The sequence below is a fragment of the Egretta garzetta genome, unplaced genomic scaffold (genome assembly GCF_000687185.1).
Source record: "Egretta garzetta isolate BGI_Z169 unplaced genomic scaffold, ASM68718v1 scaffold163, whole genome shotgun sequence".
Taxonomy (NCBI): domain Eukaryota; kingdom Metazoa; phylum Chordata; class Aves; order Pelecaniformes; family Ardeidae; genus Egretta; species Egretta garzetta.
This window is the reverse complement of record NW_009259308.1, coordinates 213,571-232,363: the sequence shown is the minus strand read 5'-3', so window position 1 is coordinate 232,363 and position 18,793 is coordinate 213,571. Positions and strand designations below refer to the sequence as shown.

General features: G+C 34.6%; 1 protein-coding gene across 1 annotated transcript in view; it reads left to right on the top strand.

Annotated features, from left to right (window-relative positions):
* The window catches only part of DENND1B (DENN domain containing 1B), a 162,190-nt gene that overhangs the window by 99,577 nt on the left and 43,820 nt on the right, over nt 1-18,793 (top strand). Inside the window, exons 12-15 of the mRNA XM_035891739.1 lie at nt 3,057-3,157; nt 8,945-8,990; nt 10,521-10,622; nt 18,536-18,661. Coding sequence (XP_035747632.1) covers nt 3,057-3,157; nt 8,945-8,990; nt 10,521-10,622; nt 18,536-18,661 — 375 coding nt within the window. The remainder of the gene's footprint in view (nt 1-3,056; nt 3,158-8,944; nt 8,991-10,520; nt 10,623-18,535; nt 18,662-18,793) is intronic.

The following is an 18,793-nucleotide window of genomic DNA, read 5'->3' as shown; positions in this document are numbered from 1 at the left end:
TGGGGCTCTGCCTGGCTCCGCTCCCAAGCCCAGATGCTACCAGACACCCCTCCAAACCCAGCGTCGCCTTTATAGACCTGGGTGTTCTGATGTAAGCAGTTGGCCTCTATCTGGTCCCTGAATGCTTTGCAGATCTCTTGAACTGTCTGGTTACTCAAGACATGCCACATTATTCCAGGGTATGCAGTAGCCCCCATTCTATTTAGGAGAGTGAATATGTCAGTTAGTGAGGTAAGTTATTTAAATAGCTAATGCATTTGAGAAATGCAGTCACTGTTGAAAGAGTAAAAAAGGCAAAAAGATAATTTGCCAGAAAGCGTGCAATTTTTAATATGAAAACCATAATTATCTTATTAGTATTTGCTTAAAGGCAGAGTTGGTACAGTAATAAAATGTCACGCAGTTTGAAGAGCAGCAGAATCCCATAGCTGCTTGTATTACACAGGCTGTATACAACAGGAAAGTATAAAACATATTCATGCCATACTAAAATGTTTGGAAACCTACTGCAACAGCATAGATGGAAATGCTTAAATAAGTTATTAAATTAAGATGGCATGAAATAGAAAAGCAAGGAACAGTACAGCAAAACCTTGATGTGTAAGTAATCAAATCATTACCTTTCCTGCTAGAAATGCTAAAATTTAGTAGATATTATAAATAACAAATGTTAATAGATGCCAGTCTGAGTGCCACACCAAAATCTGTACTGTAAAACAAGAGTCAATAAAACTTCAGATGTTTTTAAAGACTTACCCTCTTCCTCTGTTAAAGTAGAGAACTGAAATATAACACAGACATATGTGTAAGATGGGAAAATATTTCTTCATGCAAATAGTATAGTCATCTTAATTCATAATTTAAGAATGCCTATTAAGAGGAGGAGGAGGAGGCTGTATACATTGGGGGATATCCTGTGTAACTGTATGCTCAGCTTTATTTCAGTCTGTGATTGAAATATATGAAATGCTAATTTTCATCTAGATAGCTGTGGTTTGAAATTTATATGCTATGTACAATAGTATGTGGACATACTAATTAGTAATTCCATATTCATTTTGAGTAAAAGAGAAAAAAACATGATAGCTTGGCTGCGCTATCAGTAGTGTTAGTTAAACTACAGAGAAATATATTATGGAAATAAAACTCATAAATCTCACTGTGTAGAAAAGGGATAAGATACGAATTTATTTCTTCCCCCAAATCAATTAATTCTTAGTAACAACAGAGTAGTTATTAAAATAGCCGTTATTGTAAGTCTAAAATGAGAGTGACTGTAGAGGATTGATGTAAAGCTAAGAAATGAGATGTTAATCTGAAACGAAGAGTTTAAATACAGAATTATGATATACTTGGCTTTCTGTAGCGTAGCTGTCAGGCTCGGGCAGTTTGCTGGTCAATAGTGACATTCTGTGTGTCAGTGAACAGAGTCTCCTGATACCTTAACCTGCAGTTCACACATTACTGAAGCTCCAACTGTCGAACATTCAAGTCCCTTGGTACTACTGCAGCTTCCAGACTCTCCTGACTGGCTCATGTTTCATTCTTTGGCAATTTGCCCTAATGATATCCCTCAGGAGCTTTCAGACCCTCTTCTTTTCCATATTTAATCGTGTTATATTAATCTGAGTGCTGAGCAAACTATGCTGCACAAATTGTAATTGTCCGTTATTTCTGCTGCAATGATCTTATAATTATTTTTTTTCATTTTTAGTGTAAAAATACATGTACAAAATTGCAGTATAATTTTTATTTACAAGTCTAAATTTCGAAGGCAGCCAGGGTGTGCAAGCTTTAACTGCTGATCTGTTCCGCAATGAGGTTGTTTTTTTTTTTTCCCTGTGAAATCCATAATGTTTTAGCACTTGCTGTATGGACAGGATTTACATTTTATTTTTAGCTCTTCATTTCGTTACTGTATAAGTACTTCTAATAAACAGCACTATTATCAAGTTAACCTCAGATCGTAATTCTGTGATATAAACCAGTAGGACAGTCTTGTCTCTTTCCATAAGCTTGGTGTCTTCTATGTGGAGCATTCCCTTTTTTAAAACATTTTTTCTCCTTTATTTTATGAGGTTTGCAGTGTTTTATTTGCTGAACATAGGCTACCTCAGTTCGATCACAGTCTTGATGTTTTCTCATTCTGTTGTAACTGCGTGGCTGCATAATAAAATAAATAAATTTGAGTGACTTCCTGGTAGCAAAGTGGTATTTGATAGATCAAATTTGAATTATTTAAGTATTGCAGATTATTTTGTTCACTCAAGCAGTGAACTAGACCATGTTTCTAATAAATTTTGTAGATTATTTTTTTTGGGGTGGGTGGGGTTTTTTTGGTGTTATTTTGTTTGTTTGCTTGTTTGTTTTAAAAAAACAGGTTTTGAGTGGTGAGCAGATTGTAACACCACCTTTCTTGGTCAAGGAGCCCTCCATTTTCTGGTGATGCTAGTGCCAGACTTGCCAGTCTCTGCTTTGGGAAGGGAATTTTAGAAAATTTTAATAAAGTTGCTTTGCTACCACAAGGAATATTCACTTCAGATTTTTTTCAAGGTAGTTTGGAAATCAAGATAGTGACACGAACAGAAATTAATCCTGCTCCTGAGTTTAATCCTTTTCTCTGGCTTCATGCAGATTCAAATCCATTCCATTTGTTCCAAGTAGCAGAAATGTGGACCAAAAAACTCCCAAATCTTTCCCTCTCACTCCCGAGTGGAGCTGGGGTGCGCTCAAGTTCTATGTGTTCATGGCAGTACCCACATTTAATAAACTTCAAATAGTGCATGTTTATTTTCTTTTTTTTTAAGGCAATAGCTGAGCAGGGCTAACTTTTAATTGACTTGTTAGTCTGACTTCTTGCAAATGTTCTACTTGTATACATATATGAGAGTTCTTCATAGATGCGTTTAAGCAATTAAAAGCCATTAAAAATGCTGTAATAGGTGGTTTTGGGAGGTTAAGATTCTTACATGTGTAAAAGTTAATTTAAGATGTTGTATTTTCTTTTTATTCATATTTTTTTGTTGCCAATTCTGTGTGTGTATTTTTATTTTTAGTTAACTGCTTGTGTTCATGCATCAGCTGCATTGTTATATCCAATGTATTGGCAACACATTTACATCCCAGTGCTTCCTCCACATCTTCTGGACTACTGCTGGTAAGAGAGCTAACCTGTTATCCCCTGTTATTTCTGAAATTCTTACCTGTCTTGTAATTCTAAGTAACTGATGAAAACACTAACTACTTATGTGACTAAATATACAGGATCCGGTTTATGAAAGCACTTAAGCCAGTGCTTAACTGATGACTTGAATAGAGCTATTTCAGTATGCCTTTACGTGGTATTTGAATTGGTACCTTGAATTACAGTGCTGATTGCTATCAATGAAGCATTTAGAATCATGTTTATAATAACTTTTCCTGTTTTATTGTTACAGAATACATTCAGTAATTTAAATTTTTTCCAACCTTAATGATTCTGTGATGCTATGAAATGCAGCCGTGTTACAATTTTCTTTTATTTGGCATTTATTTTAACTTGAGGTAAATGATACTGTTAGAAACATTAAAAAAAAAAACCAAACAAAAAACAAAAACCTGATCACTTTTTTCTGGAATCAAATGTTAGTAGACGTCAATGTTTCCCGTAGGTCTATCCAATGATTTAATATTTGTATTTTAGACTCAGCCAGGTTCAGGATCTTATCCAACACCTTCCCGAAAGAGCTTAAAATCTCCTTTTGGTACTTCCAAAATTTTCATTTTAAGAATTCTGCTTCTCCTGGTGTGTTTCTGTTCACATGACAGACTTCGTGGTTTTGGCAAATTTTTAAGTTGAACAAGAAAGAATCACTTTTTGAGTCACTTTTGATCCTTCAAGGGATGATGTTTCCACATGCCTGTGTTTTAAGATTTCAGGCTAAGCAGAGATCTACTTTCTTTTATTCGTAGTAGTGCCAGAGATACCAAATAAGAGTTTCCATTAAAGCACCTAAAACAGGAGTATCCGTCCCTGGAGACTTTCACTTTAACTAGACCCTATGATCTGTGGTGGAAAAATGAAGCATTTAAAGCCATTTTAGAGGTCAGGAATCGTTATTATGTATAAAACTGAGTCCAAGTCCAGATGCCTCCCAACATGAGTCTATGTTTCTGTTACTGATGTTTTTCTTCACAGAAATAAATTATGCTTGTATGTTTGCTGGACTTTGTTTTATTTTTCTTCTGGTACCTATAAATATTGATGTTCCATTGAACTCCACCCAGTCTATTGAATTTCTTGTTCTCAAAGAAATTCTCGTTATGTTTCCTTAAGTCTCTTTGACGGGTTTTCCTCAAGTTTGCAATATTTGCCCATGGTATATCTTTTTCTGTGATAGTTCCTATACTTCATATGTATATTATTTATTGTGTTTAAAAAGAAATCAAATATTCTTCTCCCACTTCTCCCTTTACTTTCAACTGTAGCTAAGCCTTTCATCTTTAATGACAGTTTTCTTTTGAAGAAACTCTGTCCTAATTGTTTTTCCTCCTTGCTTTGATAAAATGCACCGAGATGGGGGTAGAGCTTGGATGTATTTGTTTAGTTTTTGTATTACTTGAACTTACTGCCAGAAGCTTTGTAATTTCTTCAGTATCATCCATAAATGCTGTTCTCAGAAGGTAGATCAACACCTTTATTCAAGCTCTACCCTGCAGAGTGCATCCTGAATGCTAGAAGATTTTTTTATTTCCCCTCCTAAGCACAGATAATGTTTCCAGAAATAATAATGTTAGATGCTGTACACAGCTTCTTGTGATGATGATAATAGTTGAGATTCTAGGTCATTATGGCGTGACCTGAGATTTTTTTTTTTACTCATTAAAAAGAAGCATGGAGTTTCTTAAACTTGTAAAACTCATTTATATCCCTTCTTCTTTTTCACAGTCATGTAGTAGGGTAGGGGAAAAAAAAGTTTCCCTTTTTTAGAGATGTTCAAATGGAAACTTAAGTTCATGAAAGGAAATGCACAATTGATGAATTTACCACAGTAACTATAATTCAGACCTTTTAAACTAGGTTTTCGTTCATTTACATTTCTCTGCTCACGTCTGGTTTGAATGGTTCTTTTGTGAGACAGGTTGGAATAGTGTAATAAAAACACATAAAATACTTCACTTTCCTCATGTTTTGGCATATGAACAGTGAATAAATATTTTCCTCATAGGTATATGATATATCAAGTTAGAAAACCTTGATGAATTCATAAGGTCAAAGTTCATGCTAGGCCAGACCTAGTATGCAGTCCAAAAGGGTCATGTCAATTTAAAATCAACAAATTCATTTTCTAATTCTTTTCTGTATTTTCATTTTGACAGAGCAAAGTTATCTTTATACATGTGCCTTTTTTCCTTTTTAGCTCAACATGCATTTTTATTCCTCAAAACTACATTGTCATGGCTTCACTTGGACTTTGTTGTGATGTCTCCCATGAACTCTTATTTTCTTAGTGTTGCTCTGAAATGGTATTCAAATAAATGAAGTGGGGGATTATCAGTTTGATAACTGTGTTCATTCCAAGGGAGTAAGGCAATTTTTAAACAAAGATCAAATGCCTTTAAATGTACTAGTTCTAATATAGGCACTGATCCTGCAACTTTTCTTTGCTTGTTAATCAACCAACATATTTTGAGAGAAATCCACTTTTTTTTTTTTTTTTTTTTTTTTTTTTTTATGAGTTGAACTATATATCCTCAAATTTTCATAAAGATAAATGATACAATTCTGTGGGGGTTAGAATTTGATAAATTACATAAACTGCTCAGCTGGTACATTTTGTGGGCATGAAAAAAAGAAAAATGTATCTTTGAGTAAAACAGTTAAATCTATATTAAAAAAAATATTTAAATTCTTCCACTTGCCTTTTTAATCAAAAAGCCTCTTAGGTTCTATCAGGCAACCTGATGTACAGACTGGTTTTAGACATAATATAATGGATGTTCTTAAAGTAGTCCAAACCCATCAGTACTGAGCATGAGGGTGGACTGTAATACTGTCAGGATTGGCCAGGTAATGAGTACTTGCAAGGTCCAGTGTGTGAACATACTTCAGGATGGGTTTTTTCCCCCATGTAACTTGGCCTCAAATTCCATTGTGAGTACTCCAATGTGAGAACTGGAACAACTATCCAAAAAAGAAGAGAGAATAAGTTTATTTTTCTAAAAGGTAGCAAAATATTAGGCTGTGAAAGTAACTTTTATTTTAACTGTAGAGGAAGAAAACACAGGAGAGTTACTAAAAAATTGAATTTCTGAATATTTTTAAGAACTTTATTTCTTTTCTACATTTAAATAAGCAAAAATATATTGTTGCACTCAGCCCAGTAGGTGGCTGGCTTTCAAGAAAGCTTTTACAAAAATTAAGTTTGAGCATTGATATAGTAATTATATTGGTATAACATTTATTTTTGTAAAGGAGAAAGCTAATTTAATCAAATTTCTGTGTAATTTCTTGGCAAATTAAGTAACTTATAAAAGAATGTATGACAGTTTTGTCTGTGGATGATAAAGCATCTGTTCTACTGATGCTCTGCTAAGAATATAATGCAATTAGAAAATTCAAGTTACAATTGCAACATGTCTTTTTATGAGATTTGGTCTCTTTTGAATTGGGATATAAGCACGCCTGTTTTCGTGAGAATGGGACAATTATTTTCCAAATAACTTGCATGTTTTGCATAACATAAGTAATTATTTTAGGCAATGATGCTGTAGATTAATAACTTTTTTGGTAATAACATGCATTACCATGCAAAAATTATATAGCAGCTCCCAGTAGTATCATAGTAAGTAATTTCCTGTACATATTGGAAACCTCTGCTGTTAAGGTTTAAGAATCCAGCAGTAATAAAATTCATTCTTTGCTGAAAATGATCAAATGGACTTTCCATACCTGCAGTTTTTATTTCATGCATTTTCAAGATGTGTTTATCTTATTAGCTTTGTACCTTTATTCTGTTAACTTCTCAAAATTGAAAAGATATAGCTGTTGCTTTGTTCTGTAGAAAAGAGCTACACACTACCCTTTTTAATGACAGATTTATTAATGGAGTAAATCTTCAGCTATTTTAAGTCAGCACAGGCCCGGTGAAGCTGCTAGAACAGTGTCGGTGTAGGAGAAAACAGGTGTGCATGAAACGCAGACATGATATAGCGCTTGTTTTCACCATAATTTCTCCAGTTCACGTTATGCGTAACACTAAGATAACTCTGATGTGATGAACCTGAGGATCTATTTTGCTGCATATTCAGCAGAAGAATCCTCAGTTATGCGTCAGTGATAGTCGTTCTCATTGACTTGGTTAAATACGTTACGTAGTAGAAAGCGTTCTTAAAATTAGAGTCTGTTATAAAGCAGTCTGATTCCTCACTGAATATAAATGCACGTCTGCTCTGGAGGGACACCCATTTATGATTCCATGTAACTTGTGTTTAGTCCACAAAGGCATGAGGCCTTCGCCTGGATGAAGTTGTTCGGAGGCACTAATATTTTTCAGTATTGGGCTACGAAGTTGAGTGGGGACATAGAGGTCTCCATTTCCCCTTTTGGAAAACCCATTGCCTAGAAACCTTAAGCCATGACAGTCTGTGGTCTCAGCAAACCTTGATTGTGTTAGGATAAACACGATGAAAGCTTGTTTTGGCCTCAGTCAGTCTGGGTTTTGGGCGGTTTTTTGTTTGGTTTGGTGTTTTGTTTTCTTTTTTTTTTTTTTTTTTTTTCTAAATCGGCCCTCTCCTATGGGACATTGTTAATGAGAGCAACTGGCTAATCCATAGTGTGTACAGATTTTTCTAAAACAGGCTGCGGTCTCAGGCAGGTGAGAATTGCTACTTTTGCTCCCAGAGTTGGGACCAAATTGATGTGACCATGTGAACCGATGCAGTGAAGCCTCTCCCCGGGCCTCAGGAAGTCAATCGTCAATTGGTCGGTGCCAGTGACTCAGATCCATGATCAAATTAATACAGTGGGAGAAATTATTATATTTCAGCTATCTGTGTAACTTCATATGAGTTATCTTACCTTCCGTTTATTTTTCAGAGATTATTTTTATTTCATTTTTTCTGTCTACTCCCTTAGTATTTCATTTCCCACTGAGTTGCTTAAACCAGCCTATCTATTGCTCGCTTCTCTGGAGTGAATATTTTTAGTAATCTCGCAGTACCCAAAAGTGTGATGATCGTTGAATGCTTTTTCCCTTCAGTGCTGCATACTGAGTATATTCTTTGTCAGATGTTGCCAGAACACATTCACTAGAGGAAGAAACAGAAGATTATAGGAAACCATGATAAATTAGCCTGACTAATTCAGGTTCTTGCTTGCATGCTGCAGGAGGTCTCACTCCAGAGGCTTTGTGTGGATATTTGTTTTATTTTGAAAATATTGTTCCTTGTCTTACTCAAATTGGAAATTAGAAGTTTACTATCCTGAGTTAAATAGGATATTATACAGCTTCCAAATGCCCACCAAGGAAAGGTTTCAGAAACACATTCAGAACCAAAACTGGTGTTAATGATGTTTGTGTTGCAGCGTGGTGATGCAACTCATACTGTATTCTCCAGAACGGTGTTTTAAAACCACTGTAGTTCTAGAGACACACCACTTCTGGAACATACGGCAAGCCAGTCAGCAAGCCTTACATGTCTTCTTGCTCATACTTCCATAGTTAGGAAAAGCATCCTTTATTTTGTGGTTGTCTTTACTGCAGAGTAAAAAAAAAACAAAAATAAAATTTCCCTTGCCTAACAAAAATTTTGGTAGCAACTGTGTAAATTTAATACAGTCTTAAACAGTCAATGTTAACCAGGGACTATATGTGCCAAAATTTTAAATTTTTTTTGCTCCACAAATGTTACAGTAGTTGGTACTTAAAACAATAACTTGATCCTTTCCACTTCTTTTCTTCAGTGCACCGATGCCTTACCTAATTGGTGTCCACTTAAGCTTAATAGAGGTAAGTTTACTGTACACTTCTGCATACTGATAAGCATGAGGTGTGTGTGTGCCATAACTGATAATTTAAATGGAAATGCTTCAGAAAGAATCCCTGGTTTTTAGCATACAGAATTATAAAATTTAAGCTTCAAATGCTTTACAAAGTCAAAAATGTCCCTCTTTGAAATCTTGCTTTTGAAGTGTTATGGAGTCATGTAAGCTCTACATGATGATTTCTTTCTGTGTCTATTTAATAGCTCAATGACAGCTTTTTTTCCTACCTTTTTCAGTGGTTCACCAACAGATTTTCCCAATAATAAGAACAGTTAAAATTTATTTTGGAGTCACCATCAATCGGAATTCAGCATCATCCTGATTCCCCAGATAATTTGTATTCCCATCCCTTTGAAAATCTGAGTCCAACATTCATCCCATAACATTCATAACTATTAATTTAGAAACAAGTATGTTTTTTCCAAAAAACAGGAGGTAGCCTTTTTGAGATTTAAACATACAACAAAACAATAGAACTCACCAAAGAGGTAATACCTGGGTCTTAAATAGCTTTGGCTCTTTCCATAACCATTTAATGACACCATTAAGCCTGCATGTGTAATCTGATTATCATGCAGAGTAGATAATTGATTTGGGAATGTTATTTGATTTACACTTCTGCTAAAGCAGTTTCTAAGGATCAATTCACATTTGCTAAGCTGATGAGGTGGGTTCTCCCCTAGTCTAAGCCACTAGCATGTATTTCCAAAAAAGAGCCTTCTATCATGTACGCTTCTTAATTCCAGGCATAGCCTTCTGTTCTCTCAAATCAAGTTCTTGTGATCTGCATATGCCGATCATAATATCTTGACTAGGATTTTTTTCCTTATTCCATCAGAAAATAATGGAACAGAAAGGCTTGCTCTGAAAAAGAGGTCACTCAATTCCTTCTGGAATTATTTCCTGGACTGCACTATTATGTATTATTGTAGGACCATATAGAAAAGAGTTCTATCATTTTTCCCTGAAAGGTACAAATTGTTTAATTCTTAGCTGCTAGTCAAATCCATTGATGAAAGATTGTTTCATCCATTCTTCTATAATGCTAGTAGACATCACATGGCTGGGACTTACATAAATCTGCAAATAATTACTTAGTTTTCTCTGGTTTTCATCTGATTATATGATTAACATCCTGTCTTTCACAAATACGAGAGAATGAAGTGTTGTTATAAGAGATGTATAGTTCCAGTGTATTTAACTGTGTTTTGTGTAAATCTTGGTTTTTGAGAATTAATTTCTTAAATATGCTTGCATTTCAGAGATTATTAATATAACCTTACTATTTGATGAAGAGGAAGGGTTTTTAAAAGCTGCTCTGAATCCTGCGTCTAATTCACAAATCTGACATCTAAAGCTCAAAATGTTGTCTTTGCCATTAATTGTTCTTTGTAAAACCATCGTTTCTTATCTAGCACATTATAATGAAAATGTACTTCAGGAGGATGCCAGTGGAAAAGCATTTCACTATATTTTTTTTTTTTTCTCTTAATAGAGAGTAAAAAATAGATCACTGGAGGATGTGGTTTTGCTAAATGTTGACACAAACACTCTGGAAACCCCTTTTAATGACCTGAACAACCTACCTGGTGAAGTGGTGAGTCTTACAGATATTTCATTCCTTCTTTCTTATATAGATGCTTGAGTTCCTAGTAGTTATTTTTGCCTGGTTTTGCTAACTGCTATGAAAGGAATAAGGGGGTGAAAAACACCAAGCGTAGACCCCTATATTTGAGATTTTTACCTTTTTGACAGTCGAGTAGATGTTGAATGGAACATCGTATTCCTTATTGTAAAAGTAGGATCATAATTATAAAGCTAGCTGCATTCATTAGGCATAGTTGCTTTAAACGCAAGAGTCTCTTCATGTCATCTTAATCATTATATTACAAAGTAGGCATTTCTGTCTGCCTAGTGGCATGTCTTGCAAAAGAACGAGAGAGTTTTTGAAGGCAAAAAGAAGAAGGGGGCCAATTATCGGCTTCTGCTTCCCTGCCACCTGCCAGCGCTTTCCTTTTAATTAATGATCTGATGGCACTGGTCAATATAATAAGAAATGCTTGTACAGTTGGGGTCAGAAAATTCAGGCTTTGATCTCCTTCAACTTTCTGAAACATTTATTTGTTTTCTCTAAATTATTTCAGTTTTATTTTAATCTCTTCTATCCTGCTGAGGGCTGCGTGAATGAAAACCTATACTGTTTGTCATTTGCTTTGGCAGAGCAAAGACTGCTTACTTAGAATTCTATTTGTAAATTAAACTGTAAACCCAGTTTGTCATAAAAGACATCTGATCCTTTTGAAATGACGAAAACTGTCTTTTGTCTGTAAAGGATGATAAATTAAGTGCCAGTTCTTTCTGGACTTTGATCTTGCAGAGGGTGTCCCGTCCCCCCCCCCCCCCCTTTTTTTTTTCTTATTGCCTATAGGGGAACATATTCTGTATATAATTTTAAATAGTCACAAAATTCACTTACCTTGTTTTTCCCAATAGAGCTCTAAAAAAATATCATTCTGAAACTACTGTTTTGATTATTTAGTTATAGATGCTCAAGCTATTACAAATGGTTGTCAGCACAAAGAATTTTATATCAAAATCGAAGACTTATATTTTCTGAAATTGTAAATCATAAAAAGAAACTGTCTTAATCAAAGCAAGGCGCTGTAGCGATGTACGATGTCTTTTGGTTTTGTTGGTAATTTGTATATATTTGGTACAATAGAAATCAAACTTTTGATTATATTAATGTCAGTTCCCTTTCATTTTAATGATGTTAAAATCTAGACTTTTTGTAGGTCATTTGCTTAGTCTTTCTTTTGACTCAGTATTAACTACAGTTCAAACTGTAAAAGACTACATAGAAATTATTCTGATTTGTGGTTTTATGTTAGTGTATGAAAAAGTATACATACATGTACATACAGTAATTTTGACTGTACTCTATCATTCAGGTTAAGTAAAAAATGAGTAATTTTCTGGTGTGTCAGTAATTTTATCTGATCTTGCATTCAGTGAATAAGGTTGAGGTTATAATGTCAGAGGTACATACCTCTTGTCAAATAATAGCTAGATGTAGAATTGAGAATTGGGCATCATCTTCCATAAGATTCTGGAGTTGTAGCTGGAGGTCCTTCGAACAGTAAAAATGGATGTTTGTGCAATGAGAGGGACTTCTCATGTATTTTACAGATGCATATCAAAATGATCTCTAAATGAGTAGGCTAGCATGAAGAAAATAGGGATACAGATCTTCATATTTTTAGAAGTATATTCTCCCCCAGGATATATGCATGTTACTATTATTAATGTTAATGAAGGTTATCCAAGTGTACAGACTATACAGTAGACTTAAAATATTTCATTCCATATCTAATATAGAACAAAACAGAACTAAGTTTCATGGAAAATATACTTGCAGAATTTGAGGCTTTTATAATGAAGCTTTTAATTTGAATATTCCCATCTCTTCCTCTACTTCAATCTGTAAAGCACTTCAATTAAAACAATTCAAGGGAAAACACATACAATTATAGTTGGAAAACCTGAAAACAAAAGGCACAGACAACATCCGTGTTTGGCTCATAAAATGACAAAATGCTTGTCCGTCTTTTCATACATTCTCATGCATTCATGAGGGGCAGTGCAACTGCTAACATCTCGATTTAAAAGTATAAGACAAAGGAGTGTAGAGTAAAAATGGTAAGTTAGTCTTAAAACATTAAAACAAATGTCAATGATACTTACATATGTGAAGCATTTTAACCTATATAAATAAACCTTATACGCGTGTGTACAAAGGTAGTAAAACTTCTGATGAAAAAACCTAATGAGTACCTCTGAAGGGTGTTAAAACAGAATGAAGAACTGAAAATATAAAAGAAGCTCTAGTCTTACTGTCCCTCTCAAAAATTGATTCCAGGTTGGTTAAGAGCCTAACAAAAGAAATGCAGTATTTTCAAAGAGTTTCTAAAACTGTGTCTTGTGTCTGAAGGAATTTGAGTAATTATTTTCTTGATCAATAAGCCTGATGATGTCCTCACAGCATAGGTATTTAATAGTTTACCCATATATAAGTAATATGTCCATTAAAATGCTCTGCTTGTGATTTTTTCATGATAAATTTAAGATTGAAAAAACATTATTATATGGCATTGTCTAATAAACTGTATAATAAATTAACTGAGATTTAAAGGCATTTTTAAATCATTCACTTAAGCATTTAAATTATAGTTACAGGCTAGATGACTTTCTATGCATGTGAACTCCATTATTCTGTCAGACTGACCAGTGGTCTTGACTGTGCAGAGGTCAGTGGTCACAGTTGTCCTGAATTACCAGTCCTTTTTTCATGTGGACCCTCTGCTGCGTTGCATGCTGTAATCTTCTTAATGGCTTCATTCCAATATTCACACATAATATTTTAGATTTATTGACTGTTAGAAATACTACCATGCCAGTAGCAGTTCCGCTACTCCTAAGGTATTTAAAATTGGAAAAATAAATCAGTGCAAGACTTTCAGGAATCCTTTGTTTTCTTAGAGGGGGGAAAACCCCTCTTTTTCCTCTCTTCTGACAAGAACACTTGTTTTTAAATTTCATCATTTCACTGTGAATTTGTCTATTATTTTTTAATTTAAAAAAACAGAAAAGAAGTAGCTACTTCTGTGGGAGTAAATTTCCTAATACAATAATACTTCGATCACCACTATAATAATGAGAATGTTAGACAAAGAACATTTGTGATGTATATAAATTAGCAGAGACCATAGAGGCAAATTTATAAGCTTCGGGCCTGATCCTGCAATACCTGCTTGCAGTTAACTCTGATAAAAAGACTATTCCTTTGCTCAAATTTGAACGCTTTCAAAAAAGCTTGGAGGACTGAGGGCATCACATTTAGCAACCAAGTCTTAGTGATTTCTCCATAGACTACGCAGAACTTTTATAAATATGTTCTTCAGAAAATAATAGGCTTTATAGGTTTTTAGCATCTTCCATGGTCGTTGAATATTGTTAACCGTAAAATCTACAGAGCTGTTGAAAGATGTGTAGCCTTTGTAGCGTGTGGTGCCTACACACTGTGATGCAGTACAGAATCTAAATGGGGTTTTAGAGTTTTAGTTTTGAGATTCCTAAAGTCACAGGATTTTAACACCATAAATTGGGCATATGAGCATTACTGTTCTAAAAAGTAGCATTTGAGAAGTAGGCTGTAATTCACGTAGAAAATGAAACAGTTACTTTATAAAACAATTACTGGCAGTGCAAATTATTTCTGAAAGTACAATGATTAATAGTATTGTAAAGAAGTTATGGTCAATGTGTAACAGTGCAACTAAAAAGATTTTTTTGTAAAATTTAAATATAGTAATTTATTGTGTTTTCCCATCAGAAAATAGCCAAATATATTACTAATATATTTTTAGAAACTCGGAGCAGTCAGCAGTGTTTGCAGTGTTATGAGGCAACTATTTATTTTGAATAAATTCTTAGAGTTGAGATTCTGTTGAACCTCGATATACTTTTAGAAGCTAGAACATGAGATTGAAAAGTACAACTGGTTTTGAAAACATTTGCATTTAAGTAGTTGTTTCTGTCTAAATGAGTATTTGTGGTTAAATGCTGGAGGGCTATTTGAGATGCCTAAAACCTGTGTGTGTAGATAATATCAAATATGTAGATGCCCTTTCATTAACAATATTGATTTAAATCGTATCAGATTCCATTTTGTTATAAGGTTTTAATTTTGTACTCTGCCATCTTCTCTCACTTTCTCGCTGTTGAGAGTGGGCTTAGTTTTATGGTGACGTGATAGTAAAAAAATAGTTTAAAGCATAACAATTGTCACTGATACCAGAGAAATACCTGGATATCTTTTTTTTTCAGAGATCTCTTAGTCATTGGGAGCCCCAGTGCATGGTTCTGCCTTTCTCAGGCAACAAACAATTTGAATACATCTATATGTGCTTATATTTATATGCGTGATCAAGTTTTTGCAGGAGCAAAGGCTTTGATTAATAATTACATCATTTTATTAATTTATTTTTTAACTTTATGTGCCGTTCTATTCTTCTACTGACATGAATATTGAAGAGAGATTAGTCATGCTTTATTTCTGATCAGATAGTTATATTTTAGGAATCTTAGAAAGGACATAGGGTTTTAAAAAACAATGTTGGGGTTTTTTTTGATGACCAACACAATATGTTTCTACATTTTAGATATACTTACTTACATATGAAAGAAAAATCATGCATCGATCTCATGACTTTCTACATCTCTGAAAAACTATTTTATTGATTTTAAACCTTCCTGAAGCTCTGATTGCTCTTCATTGGTAGTGTTTAGCAGTCCAATGAGTCACCTTCGTCTGAGAAGCTGTTGCTAGGAGAAGACAAAACCAGTTTACTTCTAGTATAAATTAATAATACCATTTCTGAAATGGATCACTAGTGTCTTCCAGAAATAATTTTTAACAGTATTCTAACTCCTGTGGTTTGTTGGCAGTTCTTTATTTTTAAACTTTGTAAAAGGCTATTTCTGCTTAAGACATGCAAAGAAGGGCAGAAAAAGTTTGGCATTCTTAATCACAGATAGATGGTTTAAAGCATATATGAGTAAAAGATTTTGATAAAGATACTGCTTGGTGTTTTTTTGGCTGTGCCAGAACTGCGTATTTTCTTTGAAATTTTTAGAGCTATTAATGATGTCAGCCAAAAGGGTCTCTCACTTCCTTGGTTTCAGGTTCATGGATCTAAGCAATCACAATCTTGCTGTGCACCAAGTCCTTCTAAGTAGTTCAAAGCACGCAGTCTCTTATCTGTACCTACCGTATTGACTGTAATGTCTACTTTATCACTCTGTCTTTGGTTAAACTATGGAACTGGGAGAACTTGCTGGCAATGTACCCAAATGCGCAGCTTGGGTTTGCCATCACTTGGTGGTGGGATAAACCCTGAGAAAGCACTGTCCCTTTTTGCATGCATGTTTGCTGACCTCAGCTTGAAGGAAACCTGGGCAGGTCTCAAGGGTGCTTCAAGAGTGCTTCCGCCAGGACTCCGGTTGTTGACAACTGGGAAATCAGGGTTGTGGTCCACATTATCTCTGCAGGCTTTTTCTTAAGAGCACTGTGCTCCTAGTACTTCTGCAGGATAATCTAATGGAGCTCTTCCTGCCTTTCAATGTAGCCTCTCGAGAGAAGCAAAAGTTGAAGGAATTTTCTTTGAACTCCAGCACAGCCTTTTTGAGGCTAGAACTCCCTCCAGAATGGCAGCACAAAAAATGTGCATCTGACTTACACATTTTTGTGCTGGAGAACCCGTCTTCAAACTGCCAGCCCATTGGGATGTTCTTAATATTGTTGAACTAATAACGTACCAATACTGCAGTGAAGCGGGGGATTTGTGGCTTTCTATTGTTCTTTTTTAACACGTTTTTTGCCTAAAGCATCTTGTTTATCGATTCATGATAGAGTACATAGGACCTGCCAGAACTGAGAAAATCAGAGAAAACCATTTTCCTTCACATCCCCCACTTTGTCCTATAATTTCTCTGCTCTACATCATCCTTACCCCTTTCTTCTCTGACCCTGTCTTATCATCTGCCATTATTTCCCCAAACTCGCAAGGTACAATTTAGAAGAATGTAGAGCATTTTCTACCTTTTCCCTCCCTTATATTTAGAAAATGCTTTGTCCGTCATGACAGAGACAATATTTTAAGGTTGACAGTTCTTTTTTTGACCTCACGTTACTGCTTTTGTTTTAGTGAAACTGAGCTAACGGTGATGGGCACATTTCCCTTATGCAAAGGATATGTACATTTATTGCCCCCGGAATTAAATAAACCTTATTTTTAATAACTTTAAAATAATCGTACAGTGCAGAACAAAAAAACCCAAAACCAAAACATGCATTTATTTTTTCAGCCTTGAACTGCTTAACTGGTTTTTGTACTCAGACTTCTACTTCTTTTTTTTTTTTCTTTTGAGGAAATAACGTAAATGAGCCTTGGTGTATGCTTTCCATGGGCTAAACGAATCAGGCTCTAAACTTTTATCTAGATCTATGGAGCTTGGATATAAATTGAAAAGATCACAGCTATGGGGAAAAGACCTATACTGTAAAGGCCTTTCTGCATAGATTATGAACATCATAACTCAATAATTTTTTTTTTCAAAACTATAGCTATAATTGGACCCAATGGGGGTCTCTCTCTTTGATCAGATCACAGTAACTGTGACTTTACACTGGAAAATGTCATTACTGTGAAGGTTTATCACCTGTAGAGCTGGTCTTTTCTCTGATGCCATGTTCAGTTCTCATTAGCATTATTCAAAGTTTAGTTGTTAATTAGGTTGACACTTCAATTACAATCATCATCTACAAGAGCAGTCAGGACTGCTTGCATAAAGAAACAAAAAGATACTCATTCTTGCATGTATTTTTATATGAATGAAAGATGTTTCGGTGATGGTTTCTGTTTATAATGTTCTGCTTAAAGAATAACAAGAAATGTTACTTTATATAGTTTTTAGTGACTTAAATATTGCTTTATTGGGTATATTGCAATACAAAGTAATGTAGAAACATGTATTCAGTGTAACTGGAGTTGACTTCTGCAGATAATCCTTCATGTTGAAAATTAGGAGACTATAGACAATAACTGAGTGTAATTCTATATATCTTTTAAAGAATATGGTAATAAATCCATAATTATATGATTTTTTTTCCCAAAATATCTCCAAGTAAGGGTCATCTAAATTAGTATTTCTAATTTTTTTCCAATTCTGTATAATCAGTGATTACTGTTTTGCCAAGTAAAAGACCTTCTTAAAGAAAATAAGTCAAGCACTAAAATAAGAATGGCACTTTTTTTTTTTTAAAAAAAACAAACTACAGGTGCCTCATAAGCATGATTCTTTTTTCCCTTTCACATGTTTTATCTTCTAGGACAATTCTAAAGACAATGTATCACTGAATTTACACAAACTTTTATCAACTATTTGACAGTGATAGCAGCTACTCCCATGGTGCATGAGAAATAATGTAAGATAGTAATTTGACTTCAGAAAAATATAAATCTCCAAAACTGAATAGTAAGTGACCATGAAGAGTCCTTAAAAATAAGCCTTCATGGCATAAATAAAAAATATCCAACTGTCTTCATTCAAAACAAGCAGGTACATGTTATGATGGAGAGAAAAAAAAATCTGCAGAAAAGTGGCTCACATGCAGTTTACTGTAAAATAATTAAGCTTATTTATGTCAAGAGGCCTTGGGAAAAAAAGAGAGCATAAACCAATTTGCATTAGCACTCTACCATCATCCCCTGCTTTCATTTCAATTAACAGACCAGCAGGTGCTCTTTGCAGTTAAGAAGATAAGCTATCAAGGAGGAGGATGAATTTTTGGCTGACCTGTAGACACCATGGTTTGCCTGCTGATTGGGTTCATACCTCGCTGTACCAATTTCTGAGGTGTTAATTTAACTGTTCCACTCTGTCATGCAGGTCTCGGCCTTGAAAAATAAACTGAAAAAGCAGTCTACAGCTACGGGTGATGGAGTAGCCAAGGCCTTTCTTCGGGCACAGGCAGCACTGTTTGGATCCTACAGAGATGCACTAAGATACAAACCAGTAAGGCTGCTTCTTTACTTCTTTTTTTCCTTAATTCATAAGGGCACAGTCTCATTCTTTGCAAGGAAAATATGAAATGTTTTATCCCAGACAGAAACATTTCAAAGACATGTTTCAAATCTTGTTCTATGC